Genomic DNA, 17,942 nt, shown 5'->3' on the forward strand with positions numbered 1-17,942 from the left:
CTTTCTCGGAAGTACGGAGAAACGGACTTCTTCCTGACCCCGCTATTGACGGGACATGGGCAGTTCAATGCCTATCTTTTCAAGATGTACATCAACGTGCAAATACTGCCCGGACCAAATCGACGACGCCGAGCACACGTTCTTCGAATGTGATCGGTGGAAGGACTACAGAAACAGCACCAAAGAAACTATTGGCATCACGCTCTCCTCCGAGAGCTTGATAGCCTGCATGCTCAGAAAAGAAGATAATTGGTCAGCTGTTGCATCCTACGCGCAGCGCCTTCTAAAAGCAAAAACCGCAGAAAAGGACCAGTAACCAGAAGTAGGCGTCGTGAGACACAACATGGACTGGATTGAAGTAATGCTTACGCGGTTCCGATTCAGTCATCTCCGTACCATCCACGGGGGAAGAGAGAGGAGTTTTTTCTAGTGGCTAAAAATCCCACAATACCGACCATCATCTTTCAATGATAGCGGTGTCTTTGGAAGATTTTTTTCGCTTCTCTATAAAAAAACAAAAAAAAAAAAAAAAAAAACACACACACACACACACCTATGCATACATTAATACAGACATACAGACACCATCGTGGGAATAGTAATAGAAGCTTCTTAGGATATCAAAACGTCGAGATCTGATCAAAACTCGATTTTAGAAAAATGTGGTAAAAACAATAACTTCCCGATTTTCGAAAATTTTTAATTTTCTTAGCAATAAATGAGCAATAAATTGCTTTGCAATTTCCATTAGACTTGTTTGTAGAAAATTGAACGCTCTGCAAAAAGTTCCAATATCATCTTTCGATGAATCAACTCATTCAAAAGTTATTCGAGGTCAAAGTTAAAATTCATTATCAATTTAGCCGTTTTTCTGAATGATTCGGCAAAAATATTGTTCTTAGAAAAAATGTTTCCCAAATATTTTATAAGATACTGATTCGACTTCTGAGGATTGTTAACCAATATTTTATGCTTCATGATAAAGATGAACAAAGTACTGAAGGTAGTACGGTTATAAAAGCAATATTTAAAGAAATCCTCGAAACTTTGAATATAAGTCATTAAATGCATAATACATATGCTGTTAAAATTTTAAGACAATTTACCGTACCTAACTTGAGATAATTGCAATTGAGAATGACATTTTTTGTACATTTAACATAGGAAAAGCGTGGGGAAATGACAGTATTTTTAATTTTTCTCATCGAAGGAATTTCACCACTCTATCGATAAACTAGTAGATTGAAGAATATGATATCAATTTTTAACTTTCCTCTAAGAAAATAGAAGATTTTCAAAAATCGGAAAGTTTCTGTTTTCACCCCGTTTTGCAAAAATCGAGTTTTCATTAGATCTCGACGTTTTAAGGTCATAGGAAGCTTCCCTGACTATCCCTGCGATGTTATCATTATGTCTGTATGCATGTATGTGTGCGCGTGTGTGTGTGTGTGTGTGTGTGTGTGTGTGTGTGTGTGGCTGTGTGTGTGCGTGTGTGTGCGCGTGCGTGTGTGTGCGTGCACGTGTGTGTGTGTGTGTGTGTGTGTGCGTGTGTGTGTGTGTGCGTGTGTGTGTGTGTGTGTGTGTTTTTTTTCCCTTAGGGGGGGAATCCTTTTTACGGATTCTAGGCATAGTTGTTTGGCCTAGATATGTGGCGACTCGACGCAGCGTCATACTAAAACTCGACACTAACGCCCCTACCCACTAAACCCTAAACCCCTTTTCCTTCTTTCCTCTAATCCTTCATGGAAACCGCCGTCAGGCATTACTTCGTGAAGGGAAGATCTAGCTACTGCTCTTCCTTCTGGTGGCTAAGGTGTTATTATTAGAGCTCAAAAAATCAAGTTGATCCACTAAGAACGTGGAAATTGGTTGATTGGTTCGTGAGTTATCGTTGTCGAAAAAATTCGGAAAAAGTGAATTTTTTTAATTTCTCTGAGATTTTCAGTTCGATCAGTTTGTGTTTAAAAGTATATCATAGATTCTAAAAAACTGCGTGGATTTCTGCCAACCGCATGAAAATCGATTCATTCATTTAGAAATTATTGCAGTTTGAAAATTCAAAAAATACTGTTTTATTAAACATCTATTAGACTTTTGAGCTCGAAGAGCTCAAAAACATACAAAAGCTATTTTTTTGAGCTCGGAAAGCTCAAAATAATTCACAAATAGTATTTTTGAGCTCGAAGAGCTCAGAAACGTAAAAAGTGCAATTTCAAGCGTTTAGGTATGGAATTGGCGGGAAGTTGCAGGGATAGCCTTTAGGGTCAACCGTTTTCCAGATTTTTTTTAACTGATTTTTAATTGAATAATAGTCTTAAAACTTCATCGTGTGTGTGTGTGTGTGTGTGTGTGTGTTTTTTTTTTTTTGTTTTTTTTTTTTATAGAGGAGGTAAAATACGTTTACGTATGCCAGGACTTGGTGGTATTGCCAGGACTAGGTGTTGGTGCCTGGATATGTCGGACTCAGAAGACAATATTATTTTACAACAATACCGACTAAACATCCTCCTCTCTCGTTTCCCTATATATGTTACAGGGATGACTGGATCAGGACCGCGTTAGCATTACTTCAATCCAGTCCATGTTGTGCCTCACGACACCTACTTCTTGTTATTACTGGTTTCTAATCCCTTTCTGCGATTTTTTCTTTCAAGAGACGCTGCGCGTAGGCTACTACAGCTGTCCAGTTTTCTTCTTTTTTGATCATGCAGGTTACCAAGCTCTCAGGGGAGAGCGCGGTGCCCATTGTTTCTTCGGTGCAGACTCTATCGTCCTTCCATCGATCACACTCGAAAAACGTGTGCTCGGCGTTGAAAATTTTGTCTGGACAGTATTTGCACGTTGGTGTGCTGTGCAAACCCATCTTGAATAGATAGGCATTGAACTGCCCATGTCCCGTCAGTAGCTGGGTCAGAAAGAAGTCCGTGTCCCCGTGCTTCCGAGAAAGCCAGACGTTGATGTTTGGGATCAGTCGCGCTGTCCATCTGCCTGTCTCTCCCGACGTCCATCGGTCCTGCCACTCTTGCTGCGTTTCCGTTTTTATCCTCGTTTTTGCCTCCTTCATGTTTTCGCAACCGATTTTAGCGTCGTAGAGTCTTGCTCTCTCGAACGCTAATAGGTCGATGGGCGCAGCTCCCGCAATGACCAATACAGCCGCTTCGGAAACCGTGCGGTAGGCGCAGGCAACTCTGAGAGCGCATCGCCGCTGCACTGCTGCCATTTTCCGCCGATAGGTTTTCTGCTTCAATATATCTGCCCATATTTCCACTCCATAAAGCAGTACCGAATGGACTGCTTCCAGAAGGACTCTCCTCTTTTTGGTTCTTGGTCCCATAGTATTCGTCATAATTCTTGCTAGGCTAGACACCGTCTTGCTGGCTTTCTGGCATGCACTATCGAGGTGTTCGCGGAAAGATAGTTTCTCGTCTATCATTACCCCCAGATAGCGCAGGGCCCTTTTTGACGTTAGCGTTATTCCTCCCATGTCCACAGCAAATGGTTTTGGGAACCATTTTTGGCGAGTCAGAACGACCATCTCGGTTTTGTGTTTTGCGAGTTTCAGGTGGTGTTTATCGAGCCAAGTCTCGACAGCATCAATGGTTTCCCAAACGAGTAGTTCGGCCTCCTCTACGCTGTCTACTATTATCGTGGCCGCGACGTCGTCTGCAAAGCCCGTTAGCTCCACTTGCTTTGGCAACGGGATTTCCAGAAGCTCGTCGTAGTCCGCGTTCCATAGATCGGGCCCCATTATTGAGCCTTGCGGCACGCCAGCCGTTATGGCGTATTCTTGTGGACCTTCCGTGGTTTCTGCTATCAGCTTTCTCTCGTCAAGGTAGTTGTCGACAAGTGCCAGATTCTCCGGCTCCACGTCAAATCTGTGCTCCAGGGCGTCCAAAATATCTCTCCAATTTGCGCTGTTAAAGGCATTTCTAATGTCTAGTGTGAGGACAAGACACACCTTGCGGGCTTTGAAGCTACCAGTCCATGCTTCTCTCGCTGTCGCTACGACTTTCTGGATCGCGCCGACTGTTGAACGTCCTTTCCGGAAGCCGTGTTGGTTTGCGGCAAAACCTCCAGCACGGTCTATGTCGTTGCGAAGTCTCCCTTGTATGAGCTTCTCGAGCAGTTTTCCAGCAATGTCCAGCATACAGAGTGGTCTAAACGACGAAGGTGTTATGGGGGTTCCCTTACCTTTGTCTAAGAGAACCAATCTCTGCCGTTTCCAGACCACGGGAAACGTGCCAGTTGCCAAGCATGCGTTGTAGGTGTTCAGGAGTATGTCTGGGTATTCCAGGGCTACAGTTTTGATCACCGATACCGGGATGCCATCAGGTCCAGGTGCCTTTCCTGTTTTGAGTGACTTGGCCGCGTCTTGTAATTCCTTAGTTGTGAAGGATGTTACTTCGTTGTTCTTAGTGTAGTGTTTCTTCTCCCGCGGTAGGTGTTTGGGAAAAAGCTCCGTTACAATGCTCTCCATCAAGGCAGGAGATTTCGGCGCCTCTGGTGAAGCCTTTCCAAGTCGTTTGGCGACAATTTGGTAGGCTTTACCCCAGAGGTCATTGTCGAGATCGTTGCAGATCTCTTTCCACAGTTTCGCTTTACTTGCTTTAATGGCTCGGTTTAGCGTCTTTTTGGCCTGCTTGTACTCTTTTGAATACAAGTCCTGGCTTGGGGAGCGTTTCGTAGCTCTCGTTGCTCGGCGACGTAGCTGATGGCATATTTTGCGAAGTTCTGCTTTGTCCGCTGACCACCAGTACGCCGGCCAGTGGAAGCTCTGGTTTTTCAGCCGCGGCATAGAGGCGTCACATGCGGCAGTAATTTCTTTCATCGTGTTTAGCACTGCCTTTTCCGTCTCGCTGCAGGTATCCGGTGTCGGGTTGTTCTGGAGGATAGACCAGCTTCGTGCAAGTGAAGCTCGCAATGCCTCTGGATCAAGCCTTTTGGCATTCCACTTCCGCTTAGAAACGTCGCGTTGTGAAACCGGAGCAAATGCCAATCCAACGCTGAATGTCACAAACTGGTGATCACTGCCACTGTATTCTTCGGATACTGTCCAGTCTTCAATCATGTTGGCAGTCCTTGGAGTCGCCAATGAGATGTCGAGGATGGACTCTTGGTACCCTGGTCTTCTAAAGGTCGTGGTGCTCCCGGTGTTCAGCACTATGAGGTCGAGTCTAGCCACGACGTCAGCGACCTCGTTTCCTCTGGTGTCGGAAAAAGCAGCGCCCCACTCAGCCGATTTAGCGTTGAAGTCTCCGGCTACGATAACTTCGCCGTCGAACTTAGTGACCGCATCTTCTATATTTGCGAGTTTCTGTCGGAACACACTAATCCCTTCGTTAGGTGAGAGATAGACGCTCATGAAGTAGGTTGTGGGGGTTTGAATCCAGACAAAACCTGCTCCACCTCCGCTGTTGTTGACGGTAACGTTCTTTGTGTTCACAATCCAAATTGCTGCCGTGCCCGTTTCGTCTGCGAACCATGTTTTACCTTCGATGTTTAGATATTGCTCGCAGATAGAGCAGACGTCAATTTTATCTTCGAAAACACGCTGGCGCAGCAGGTTTTGCGCCAAGGCGCACCTATTCAGGTTGCCTTGTAGTATGCGTGTCATTTCTGACCTTTTATGGCTTCTGCAAGTGCTTTGCGGAATGCCTTACACGCTCCAATGCCAGAAATATGGCATAGACTATCCTGGGCATCTTTGTCCGAAGCACAAAGGAAGCATTTTAACTTCTCCGTGCAGTTTACGGTCTTGTGGTTCTCTCCGCCACATTTGTAGCAGCACCTGCTTCTGTCTGGTCCCGCACACTGACGTGTTTGGGGTCCATAACCAAGACATTTAAAACAACGTGTTACTTTTACTACTGGGCGTATACGACAGTTCACCAAACCGATCCGTATACGGGCCTTGTCAAGGGCCTTAATCGCACTGGGCTCGTCTAGTTCGCAGAAGGCTGCCCGATTACCTCGTGGTGTGGGTTTTGTCAAATTTACCCGTTTGACCTCCAGGTTGTCAGTGAATTCACGTTTGAGAGCTTCACGGACTTCGCTCTCGGTAGAGATTTCATCTAAGTCGAGGATCTCGATCGTTGTTGTTGGTGTTAGCGTCTTGACTGTGCCGATGTTTGCAGTGGCTGCCCTTACTGCATCGGTGAATGCCTTGCTGTCTTCGGTCTTTCGAGCCATTTCAAGGAGAACGCCTCCGTGTTTCGTCTTTTTAATAGACCTTATGTCTACGCCCGTCTCGACAGGGCTTACCTTGGCCTTGATTTCCTTCAGGAGATCGGCGTATGTTCGCCCTTCAGCTGGTTGGACTAGGTGTTTTTTTTTTTTTTTTTTTTAGGGGGGGGGGAATCCTTTTTACGGATTCTAGGCATAGCTGTTTGGCCTGGATATGTGGCGACTCGACGCAGCGTCATACTAAAACTCGACACTAACGCCCCTACCCACTAAACCCTAAACCCCTTTTCCTTCTTTCCTCTAATCCCTCATGGAAACCGCCGTCAGGCATTACTTCGTGAAGGGAGGATCTAGCTACTGCTCTTCCTTCTGGTGGCTAAGGTGTTAACTACCTTCCTTCTATCTTCTGCTATTTGCTCTTTTTCTTTCGGTGGAACGCAAGTCTTTAAGGACTTCTGTTGCAAACGTGTTGGTAGCGTTCCAGGCAGCTTCTGATGACAACATTGCTTCTACTAGTGAATCTGGTTGCATTCTCTGGTTCAGGATCCTCTCCAGTTCTTCACGCTGTGGATCGAAACGAGGACATACAAAAAAGACGTGCTCCGCGTCTTCAGCAGCTCCTGGGCAGGACGGGCACTTCGAAGAGTCATCGTGCTTAAAGCGGTGTAGATACTCTCGAAAACACCCATGTCCCGACAACATCTGCGTAAGATAGTAATTGACCTCACCGTGATTCCGGTTAAGCCAAATGTCGATCCGAGGTATGAGACGGTGCGTCCACCTACCCTTCTCTGCAGCATCCCATTGTAGTTGCCATCGGCCTATGCTCTTCTGCCGTTCTTCAATTCTAAGTTTTTCAGTGATCAGTGCAGTTGACCTTTTTCGTTGGTAAAGGGCCCGTCTTTCCTCTGATAGAACTCTAAGAGGTAGGGTTCCAGCAATGACGCACACTGCTTCTTCTGATATAGTGCGGAAGGCACTAGCTACTCGTAGGGCACTCAGTCGATATACTGGTCCAGCCTTTCTCCATGATTCTTGCTTTTCTAGTGCGTCCGCCCAGATAGATATTCCGTAAGTGAGCACCGATATGACTACTGATGACAATAATAGCCTCCTGTTCTGTTTTGGGCCTCCGACGTTCGGCATCAGTCGTGCGAGACTAGCCCTCACTACTGACGCTTTGGCACTGACATGTCCCACTTGCTGCTTGAAGTTGAGTCGGGCATCAAGCATCACTCCCAAATATCGGATATAAGGTTGTGATGTGATTTCTTGTTCGCCGACTTTCAGCTTAATGGTCTCTACCACTTTTCTGCTGGTAATAAGTACTGCCTCAGTCTTGTGTTGCGCCAGTTGCAGGTTCACTGCGTCCATCCACCGGTTAACGTGCTCAAAAGTGAGATCGAACATATGATTTATCTCGTCAAGGTGTTTGGCAACGATCACTACGGCTACGTCATCTGCATATGCTACGAGTTTGACGTTTCTTGGCAGAGTTAGTCTTAATAGACCGTCATACATAATGTTCCACAGGAGCGGGCCTAAAACTGAACCTTGTGGTACCCCTCCAGTAATATCATACTCCCTCGGACCGTTCTTCGTGTCATACTTCAGGACCCTGTTTTCAAAGTAGCTTGCTACGATCTTAAGCAGGTATTCTGGTACATTCTTCTCTTGGAGGGCCTGCATGATGCATTTCCAATTGGCGGAGTTGAAGGCGTTTCTGATGTCTAGTGTCGCCACCAGGCAATACTTCTTTGTTTCACCTTTCCATCTGGTTCCTGCGATTGCTTCCTTGGCCGTATCAACAACCTGTTTGATTGCGTCCAGGGTTGATCGTCCTTTCCGGAATCCATACTGATTGTCTGCCAGGAGTAGGTCGACTACTGCTTCAATTCTCTGGTGAATTATGCGCTCAAATATCTTACCCGCCGTATCTAACATGCAAAGTGGTCGGTAAGATGACGGTTCTTCTGGTGGTTTCTTCCCTTTAGGTAACAGTACCAATCGTTGCTGTTTCCACTTACGAGGAAAAGTCCCCTCCTTGAGGCATGCATTATAAGCGTCGAGGAATAATGTTGGAGCTGCCTTTATGATGGTTTTCAAGGCTATATTAGGGATTCCGTCCAATCCCGGCGCTTTATTATTCCCTACACGGTTACAGGCCTCCAGTAGTTTTTCTTCAGTGACAGGTGGAATGTCGTCCAGTTCGCCTGGCGCCAACTGGTAATCGAAGTTGCGTTGCTGTGGGAACAGTGCAGTGACGATTTTCTGAAGAAGTTGAGGACACGTAGATGATGGCATTTGTTGTTTTTTCAGGTGGGTCATAACCACCTTATAAGGCCTACCCCACACGTCTTTATCCACCTCGTATATAAGCTCTTTCCAGCATCTTCTTTTGCTCTCTTTGATGGCTTTATTCAGTTCACGACGCGCCTTTTTGTACTCTGCGATCAGCTCCGCAGAGTTAGGTCGTCGATAGCGACGCTGGGATATTCTTCTTTTCTTTAGACACTCTTTCCAAAGAACACTGATGTGGTCGTTCCACCAGTGCACTGCCGGGCAACTCTTTTCATCAGGTCCTTGGTCATTTCTTCTGCGGATCCAGTAGTAATCGGTTCACTATTAAGGGCTATTACCAATGTGCTTGTGTCAAAAGGCTTCACTTTCCATCCAATGGTATTGAATGACTTGATTGGTCTTCTTGTATTCCGGTCATGTGATATTTCCCAGAGAATTGCCTTGTGGTCACTGGCTGTGTAGATATCCATCACCTTCCAGTCGTATTTCCCACTGATGAGGCTGCTGCTGACGAAAGTGAGATCTACGATAGAGCTTGCTTCTCCTTTAGTATAGGTTGGCGTATCACCACTGTTGAGCTGGACTACATCTAGTGTAGAGAAAGCTTCTAGGAGTGCTTTTCCTCGCGCATTTGTCTGCTTGCTGCCCCAGTCTACTGCCCAGGAGTTGAAGTCACCGGCAATCGCGACCGGATAATGCTGGTTGGACTAGGTGTGTGTGTGTGTGTGTGTGTGTGTGTGTGTGTGTGTGTGTGTGTGAGTAAGTATAAGTAAGTATAAGTAAGTAAGTAAGTAAGTAAGTATGTAAACCTCCTATAACTTTTGAACGGCTTGACCGATTTCATCGCGGTTGGTGCCATTCAAAAGAGCTTGACTCGAAGAGCTCAAAAATTTAATAAGTGCAATCAATTTTGAGTGCTTAAGTATGGAATTAGAGGGAGGTTGCAGGGATGGCCTTTAGGGTCAACCGTTTTCCTAATTTTTTTTTTCAAATTTGCGAAAACTATAACGAATTCGAAGGATAACTGGTCAGGGTCTTTTGTCATAGGGATATTTTCTCGGGGATATTTTGTCCGGGGATTTTTTTTTTTTTTATATTTTGTCGGAGGATCAAGACGCCTGATACCGTGAATGTGTGTGTGTGTGTGACCCTCTTATAACTTTTGAACAACTTGACCGATTTCATAGCGGTTTGCACCATTCGAAAGGGCTTGACCAAACTTAGATTTTGAATACAATTTGGACCTATTCGAACCGGTAGATTTTGAGAAATCTCAAAAATACCACGATAAAAAATTTTTTTTAATGTGGTTTTTTTGGAATAACTTTTAAACGGATTTACCAATCGATCCTAAAAACTATTCAGCTCTCAACATAAAAAAACTACGTCGATTGCCGTCAAGCCGGTCAAAATTAGTTGATTCGTTTGTTGAGTGATCGTTGACGAAAGAAAACCGAAAAGTGTTTTTTTGGAATCACATCAAAATTCCTCGTTCGATCAATTCAAACTTAAAAATTCGTTATGAGGCTTCAAAAACTGCGTCGAGTGCCGCCAACCGCGTTAAAAGCGGTCCATTCATTCAAAAGTTATTGCGGTTTGAAAATTCAAAAAAGTGTTGCGGCGTTGCGGGGGTGTTAAAAATGAAAAATTCCTGTTTTTCAATAATAGCTCCTGCATACTTCAAATTTTGTAGAAATTGTCACACGAATTTTATTCCTGTGTGCGTCCCTCTCTGCGCCTAGTTTTGGCAACAGATCCACACTCGGTTTGTCTCATAATTTTACTATTTTTGTATTCATTTAATTAATTTATTTACTGTATATCATTTATTATTATTTATATTTGACAATTTATATATTATTATTATTATTATTATTATTTCTTAAGTATTAATTTAACATTTGTTTCAGATAATTGTATTAGACTATTTATAATTTTATTGTTTCATTGTATATTGATTATTGGTAATAGATCATAGCCCTTGCTCGCATGGGTGATTCTCTAAAGTATCGATTGCGAGCACAGGGACTAGTAATTTTGGTAAATGACTTGAGAGGCCCTCGTGATTGGACACGAGGCCTGATAGTTTTGCGTGAAAAATGAAATGTTGTCTCCTGGCTAATAATTTGGTATTAAAAATCGTTATTAATTATTCGAGTCAGCCAGTATTTATTTATTTTAATTTTATAATTGCAATTCGCCGAGATAACCCGACTGAGGAATTCGGGTATATCTCCGTTTAGTATTATTTAGACATAATTTCTATTTATAATCAACGTCGTCATAAAATAAACGGTGTACTCAGGATTTAGATCAATAATTAAGAATTGTACGTGACGATATTATTATTATTATTGTTATACAGTCTATCCGGCAAAGGAATTCGGCTCTAGACTTAGCTTAAGTAATTTCTTTTGAATAAATAGTTTATTTGCTATTGATTTATTAATATTTTGATTTATGTAAATTACTTCCTCTTTTCTTTTCTAATATTAGTATATTATTTATCTTTCCCTTGAATACCTGCAGATCGGCCCTGGAAAATCTGAGGTTTGCTGTTTCCTGGTCAAGAATAGCTAGCGTCCAAAACCATGCACTAACCTAGCCTGAGGAAAAGCTGCGGGTTGCTTGGGAGGCTAAGAGTTACCTCCCAAGTCATTTTTTTGTTTATTTCGTATTTTCAGTCAATTGTTGGGCAACCTGGACAAGGATAAATGACAACTGGCTTCTCCACCGTCGATTGAAATTTATTTTTTTGTTACAAAATCTTCTATATGGGATATAGAAATGATCTAAGAGAGAATTCTACGACAACCCGCCGCCAATATAGATTGCGGGGGTGGGTATTGACAATGAAAATTTTTAATTCCCAAGCTATAGCTCCTACAAGCTTCCAATTTGGTAAGAATCTTCTATATGTTATGTAGAAATCATCTAAGAGAGAATTTTACAACTTACTTCTAATAAGGATTGAGGGAATGGGTGTTAACGATAAAAATTTTCAATTTCCAAGCTATCGCTCGTACATTTAGTGGGACTCCAGATTTACTAGAAGTGTTTTATTTGTCATGAAGAGATCATTTCAAAACGGATTTCAATAAATTCTATTTCCAATAGGGATTGCGGGGGTGGGTGTTAAAATGTAAAATTTTAATTTACAAACAGCCATTTCTACAAAATCCAAAAATGGTAGGGATCTTCGTATCTGAGTTCAAGTTCAGCTAAGAATAGATTTCATCTAATTCCAACCCCAAAAGGGATTGCGGGGGCATTAACAATGAAAAATTTTCATTTTCAAACAATAGTTTCTATGGACTCGAAGTTTTGTAGAAATTTTTTATTTATGTTGTAGAAATTCACTCAAATAGGATCTTACGAAATTCCTTCCCCATAGAAACAGGAAATTCCAGGGATGACCTCTAGGGTCAACCGATTTAAATATTTTTCTTTTTTGATAATAAGATGTAGACTAATTTGTCAAAAGAATAAGTAGATCAGCTGATACTAGGACAAGGTCTGCTAAGCAAAAGTAAAGGGATGTACTGACTAAGTTTGACTCTAAGGATGCTGTTGATATAATGATTAAGAAGTCCATCGGTTGCCGATACTGAAGGATTATCCTAAGCTACTGGCTAAAAATGTGTGGATGGCTGCAGCCTCGGTGTTTGTCAGGATTGATTCGGAGAAACCATTGCTGAAATTATAGCCGTCTAATGAAATAGAGATGCTCAAGAAGAATATTCGCTCACGTCAATAACTCTCATCCACTTCATCATCATCATCGCTTGCTCAGGGACTAGTTAGGCTGTCAACATCATCTTCTCAAGTGCCTCTCAGTGTTTGTCATGTTTATATTCGTCCATTAAATTACAATTTTAATTTTTTCAAAGAGTTCTTTAGAACACACACTTTTGATGTTATTGCTGTAAGTGAAACATGGTTAAACTCAAATATGTCAGATGCTCAATTTTATATGCCGTCATTTAAATTGTACAGGAATGATCGGTCTCAAAGGAATGGGAGAGGTGTTGCATTGTACGTCAGGGACTCGCTTTCGTCAAAATTTCTTATTAGTTCCGGTTATATTCCTGGTCATCCAGAGTATTTGCTTCTTGAAATTTAACATTCGACGAGACAAAAGATTTAAGTTGGAGTTGTATATAATCCGCCAACTTTTTCATCATTAAATCTATTCGAGACTGACATGATCTCATCTCCATAATATATCATTATTCTATTCCAGTGCGTGGTCGAAAGAAGATCTGGTGTAGGAGTTAGAATCGTATTGATGACACTCGTCTTCAATATATCTGCGCCAACTTAGATCTGTCATACGTTGAACATGTTGAGTCCGTTGATGAAATGAACAACTTGCTTCATGATCACATTTGTCGAGTCATTGAAGCGGTAGCGCCTTTGAGAGAAGTAGAAGTTCGTGATCAGCCTGCACCATGGGTGACTCAAGATATTAGGATTCTTCAGCGTCGTCGGTCAAAGCTTTATAGGATTTTCAAAAGATCAGGATTTGCCTACAAGGAGTATTCTGGAATGCGTAAATTCATTAAGCGTAGAACTGCGGATGCTAAGAAAGAATATTTTGATAGTCGGTTTCAAAATTGTAAAAGTGCAAAATTTTTGTGGAATGACTTTCTCAATTTAGGTTTAGTTAAGCGATTAGACATGCGTGCGGCTCCTGATCTCAATTTAGATGAAATGAATGCTTACTTTGTTACCGCGGCTGGTTCGCCTTTGCAGAACATCGATTTTGAGTACCTGAAAGCTCGTATAGTCAAACATAGCAATTCATTTGAACTTAAGAAGCTGACTTCAGTAAATATGAGCCAGACATTCATGATGCTGACCTCTGGGTCGGTGGGCCCAGATCACTTCGAGATTAAGACGTACAACGTTTTGCTACCCAACTTCTTGTCGCATATAACGAACCTCTTTAACTTCTCGTTGTCTTCTGGTACTTTCCTATCAGCCTGAAAGAAATATTATGTACCGTCTTTGCCAAGAGTACGTAGCCCTGCTGGGTATGCGGATTATAGACCTATATCGTTACTTTGTACATTATCAAAAGCTTGAGAGCGATGTGTTCATGATTAGATTTTAGATTACTTGTTAGTTAATGATATTGTTGGTGAATTTTAAACTGCTTTTTGTATGAGGATGAATACGTAAGATGCCATTCTAAAGTTTTATGATGACATTAGGTTAAGTATGGATGAATCAAATATTACTGTAGCGATATTCTTTGATTTTAGTAAGGCGATTGTCTCTGTAATCTTAGATGTTCTTGTATTCAAGTTAAAAGCAATGGGAGTCAGTTATACTGTAAGTGACTGGATTTTATCTTATTTAAAAAGTAAATCGCAAGCTGTGCGAAATAGCAGTGGCAAAACATCTGTGTGGAAGGACGTTTTGTGTGGTGTGCCGCAGGGTAGTGTCCTTGGCCCACTATTATATTCTATTTATGTCACAGATCTAGGGCGTCTCCTCAAGCGCTGTAAGCATCTTTTTTATGCTGATGATTTAGTCATTTACTTAAATTGTAGATTATGCAATATTGCAACATGGGTAAATACTCTAAATGAGGAGATTGCTATTATATCAGAATGGTGTGTTAAAAATGGGCTAAATATGAATCGTGGTAAGATGAAGGCGATGATCTTTGGTACAGTTTTTAAACTTGCAGACCTTCAGCACGTTCCTATGCCCAATACTGTAATTAATAATACTGTCATTGGCTATTGTAAATCTGTTAAATACTTGGGTGTAGTGCTTGAAGATACTCTTACCTGGTCCTTGCAAGTGAATGAAATTTGCAAGAGTACTATGCGGATTCTTGCTCAGCTGAAAATGAATGGTGATGCCTTCAGTTTTCCAGTTAGATGCCAGTAAGAAGTTGAATGCTTGTGTTAGGTATATATTTAAAATATCGAGATTTGAGCACATCACGCGGTACTATAAAGAACTTTGCTGGTTATAGTCTAGTCAAGAAGTGCCTTTTTTGTCAACTTTTTTCAGCAGTCTCCGAAAATTGAGGTGTCATTCAATTCGGAATGGCTTCTAGATGATTTTTGAAAAAAATGAAGTTCCGCTTGCAAAAATTGCAAAAGTTATTAAAAATTAACTAAAAAAAAGGGGGGTTTAGTTTTTTGCAAATATCTCAAAAACCAATGAAGATTTTTCAAATTTGAAAAAAGATTCAAAAAGAAGAGAAAATTTCCTAAAAAAAGTCTTGACTCCCGGAATTGTTGGACCAATATTTATAATTTTCCCAGAGGGTTGAAAATACGCCCGAAAACGGGTACTCCGGCCTGCGCAAGCCACGCCCCCTTCAGACCTTTAATGAATAAATATTATTTAAACTTATTAAATATGAAAATTAAAAATTGAAAAAATTCAGGTGCCTGCAGGACAGATCAATGAACAATAATCCGTGGTCAAAAAATTTCTAAACATTTTTAGTTTTTCAATTCAATCTCACTTTATTATACTAGAAAAATTTACGAATATCTAGATTTTTATTTTCAGGTTCTGTTTCTATGATGCTTATAATAATTTATAAATGACAGTTATGAAATGAAAAACTAAAAATGTTTAGAAATGAACAATAAATGACAAGATGCTTGAATGAAGTAGTCATAATTTTAATAGTTAATAAGATTTTTAAGTATTAAAGCAAAATAAAATTTTTTTTCGGAAGATTTTTCATAATCAAAGCGCAGCGGGGCTAAAGTTGACGCTTTACGCTCGGAGGGGAGAAAAAATTTTTTTTAACTTGTCCATGGCTCATACGATAGCGGCATCTATCATAATTAAGAATCCATCTGATTTTTATTTTTCAGATCACCAGGAAGGTTGGACTCATGCACGCCAGAACACCCTCTTTTTTTTGCACCTACAACTTTGACTACTCATAACTTTGTCAATTTTAATTTTTTTTTTTTTTGGTTAGTTTTTTTATATAATAATAAAACATCAATAAACAAATGATAAAAAAATGGATGGTAAAAATATTTTTTGTTTCCTTTATACAGCGCTTTAAAAACCGGGCGAAATTCGTGTCTCTACACTAGAATACCCCCTTAAAAAAACTTTATTTTTCTTATAGTTAAATCTGCCGAAAATACTTGCGCCCAGTTACAGTCGCATATTTAAGTCATGATTCTTAAGATACAAGTTTTAGCAGAGTATTTTTACTTATCTATCTAAGACGTAACGGATTCATTTATAGTACCTGAACAATTTTAGTCATTTCTTGAATGTCAATGACGCCATTTCCATCTACATCATACATCCGAAAAGCCCATTTTAATTTTTCTTCAGGCGTGCCGCTGGATGTTACATCAATTGCCAATAAGAACTCCTGGAATACAAAATTAAATAAACTTAGTATAGTCATAAAACTAAGAAACTAATTTTTATGAGATTCCATAGAGCCTCTCACCAAATGCACGCTCAAAATTACTGGTGCAAGAGATGTCGTTGACAAACCCACATAGACATGGTGCGATTATAAGTTATATTCTCAAAAAATATAATCCCGAGAAGAAATTTTTCTATATAATCATATATAATAGTATTAAATATTTATTACACGGAAAAAAAGGTTCACTTGAGCCAAGAAAATATTTTTCTTCCTAATTATTTTCTTGAGCAAAAAAAATTTTTAACTTCCCGCTAAGAAAATTGAAAATTTTCAAAAATCGGGAAATTATTGGTTTTACCCCGTTTTTCGAAAATCGAGTTTTCATCAGATCTCGATGTTTTAAGGTCCTAGGAAGCTTCCCTGACTATTCCCGCGATGGTGTCCGTGCGGCTGTATGTGTGTGTGTGTGTGTGTGTGTGTGTGTGTGTGTGTGTGTGTGTGTGTGTGTGTGTGTGTGTGTGTGTGTGTGTGTGTGTGTGTGTGTGTGTGTGTGTGTGTGTGTGTGTGTGTGTGTGTGTGTGTGTATGAACCTCTTATAACTTCTGAACGGCTTGACCGATTTGATTGCAGTTGATGTCATTCAAAAGGTCTTCGCCAAACTTAGATTTCCTGTAAGTTCGAACCGATTCGGACCAGTGGATTTCGAGAAATTGCAAAAAAAAAGTGAAAAAAAGTTGTTTTTTTTTTTTTTTTCATTTTTTTAAAAGATCTCCGAATTGACTAAACCGATCGACCTCAAAAACTAATCAGCTCTTAACCTTGAAAACCCGCATCGATCGCCATCAAAAGCGTCAGAATCGGTTGATGCGTTCGTGAGATATCGTCGTGAGATGTCGAAAAAAATCGAAAAAAGTGTTTTTTTGTAATAACACGGAAATGTTTCATCAGATCAATTTTTTTGTTCCAAAATATTTATAGAGCTCAAAAAATTACATCGATCGCCGCCAACAGCGTGAAAATCGGTTAATTCATTCAAAAGTTACAGCAGTTTTAAAATTTAAAAAATTAGGAAAACGGTTGACACTGAAGGCCATCCCTGCAACTTCCCGCTACTTTCGTAATGAAGCGCTCAAAATTGCACTTATTACGGTTTGAGCTCTCCGAGCTCAAAAATATAATTTTCGTGTAGTTTTGAGCTCTGCGAGCTCAAAAGTCTGATAAGAGTTTAATAAAACACTATTTTTTGAATTTTCAAACCGCAATAACTTTTGAATGAATGAACCGAATTTCACGCAGTTGGCAGCATTCGACGCAGTTTTTTAAATTCTATGATTTATTTTTAAACACAAACTGATCAGACCAAAAATTTCGGTGTAATTCGAAAAAAACACTTTTTTTCGATTACTTTCGTCAACGATAACTCACGAACGAATCAATTGATTTTGACCAGCTTGGTGGCGATCGATGTGGTTTTTCGATATTAAGAGCTGATTAGTTTTTGGAATTGATCGGTCCAGCCGTTTGAAAGTTATTAAAAAAAAACCACATTTGAAAAAAATTTTTTCTACCCTCCAGGCGGAAAGTGGCAACTTTCGGCCCGCTGCGCTAAACGAAATTGCCGCTTTCCGCCTCTGTCGGACAGAAAAATAGTATACAAACCTATGGCAGGAAAATAATAAATATCTCAGATCACATATATGTCGACCTCGGCTTCGCCTCGGGCAACATATATGTGTTCTGAGACATTTCTCATTTTCTTGCCACAGGTGTGTAATATACTATTTTCGCAGTTTTTTTTTTTTTCTCAAAATCTATCGGCCCGAATCGGTCCAACTTGTATTTGAAATCTAAGTTTAGTCAAACCCTTTCGAATGGCGCCAACCACGATCAAATCGGTCAAGCCGTTCAAAAGTTATGAGAGGTTTACATACATACACACATACACACACACACACACACGCGCACACACCCACATACATACATACAGACACCATCGCGGGAATGGTCAGGGAAGCTTCCTAGGACCTCAAAACGTCGAGATCTGATGAGAACTCAATTTTCGAAAAACGGGGTAAAAACA

The 17,942-nt window shown here is 40.8% G+C and overlaps 2 protein-coding genes across 8 annotated transcripts in view; both read right to left on the reverse strand.

Annotated features, from left to right (window-relative positions):
- LOC123273313 (neurocalcin homolog) overlaps nucleotides 1–17,942 on the reverse strand; it is a 265,515-nt gene that overhangs the window by 115,869 nt on the left and 131,704 nt on the right. The window lies entirely within an intron of this gene.
- Nucleotides 1–17,942, reverse strand: part of LOC123273311 (neuronal calcium sensor 2) — a 192,478-nt gene that overhangs the window by 42,858 nt on the left and 131,678 nt on the right. For all 6 annotated transcript variants that reach the window (XM_044740714.1, XM_044740713.1, XM_044740716.1 and 3 more), the window contains one exon: nucleotides 15,731–15,859. In XM_044740714.1, the coding sequence (XP_044596649.1) occupies nucleotides 15,731–15,859 (129 nt within the window). The remainder of the gene's footprint in view (nucleotides 1–15,730; nucleotides 15,860–17,942) is intronic.

Source organism: Cotesia glomerata, linkage group LG10 (genome assembly GCF_020080835.1).
Source record: "Cotesia glomerata isolate CgM1 linkage group LG10, MPM_Cglom_v2.3, whole genome shotgun sequence".
Lineage (NCBI taxonomy): Eukaryota > Metazoa > Arthropoda > Insecta > Hymenoptera > Braconidae > Cotesia > Cotesia glomerata.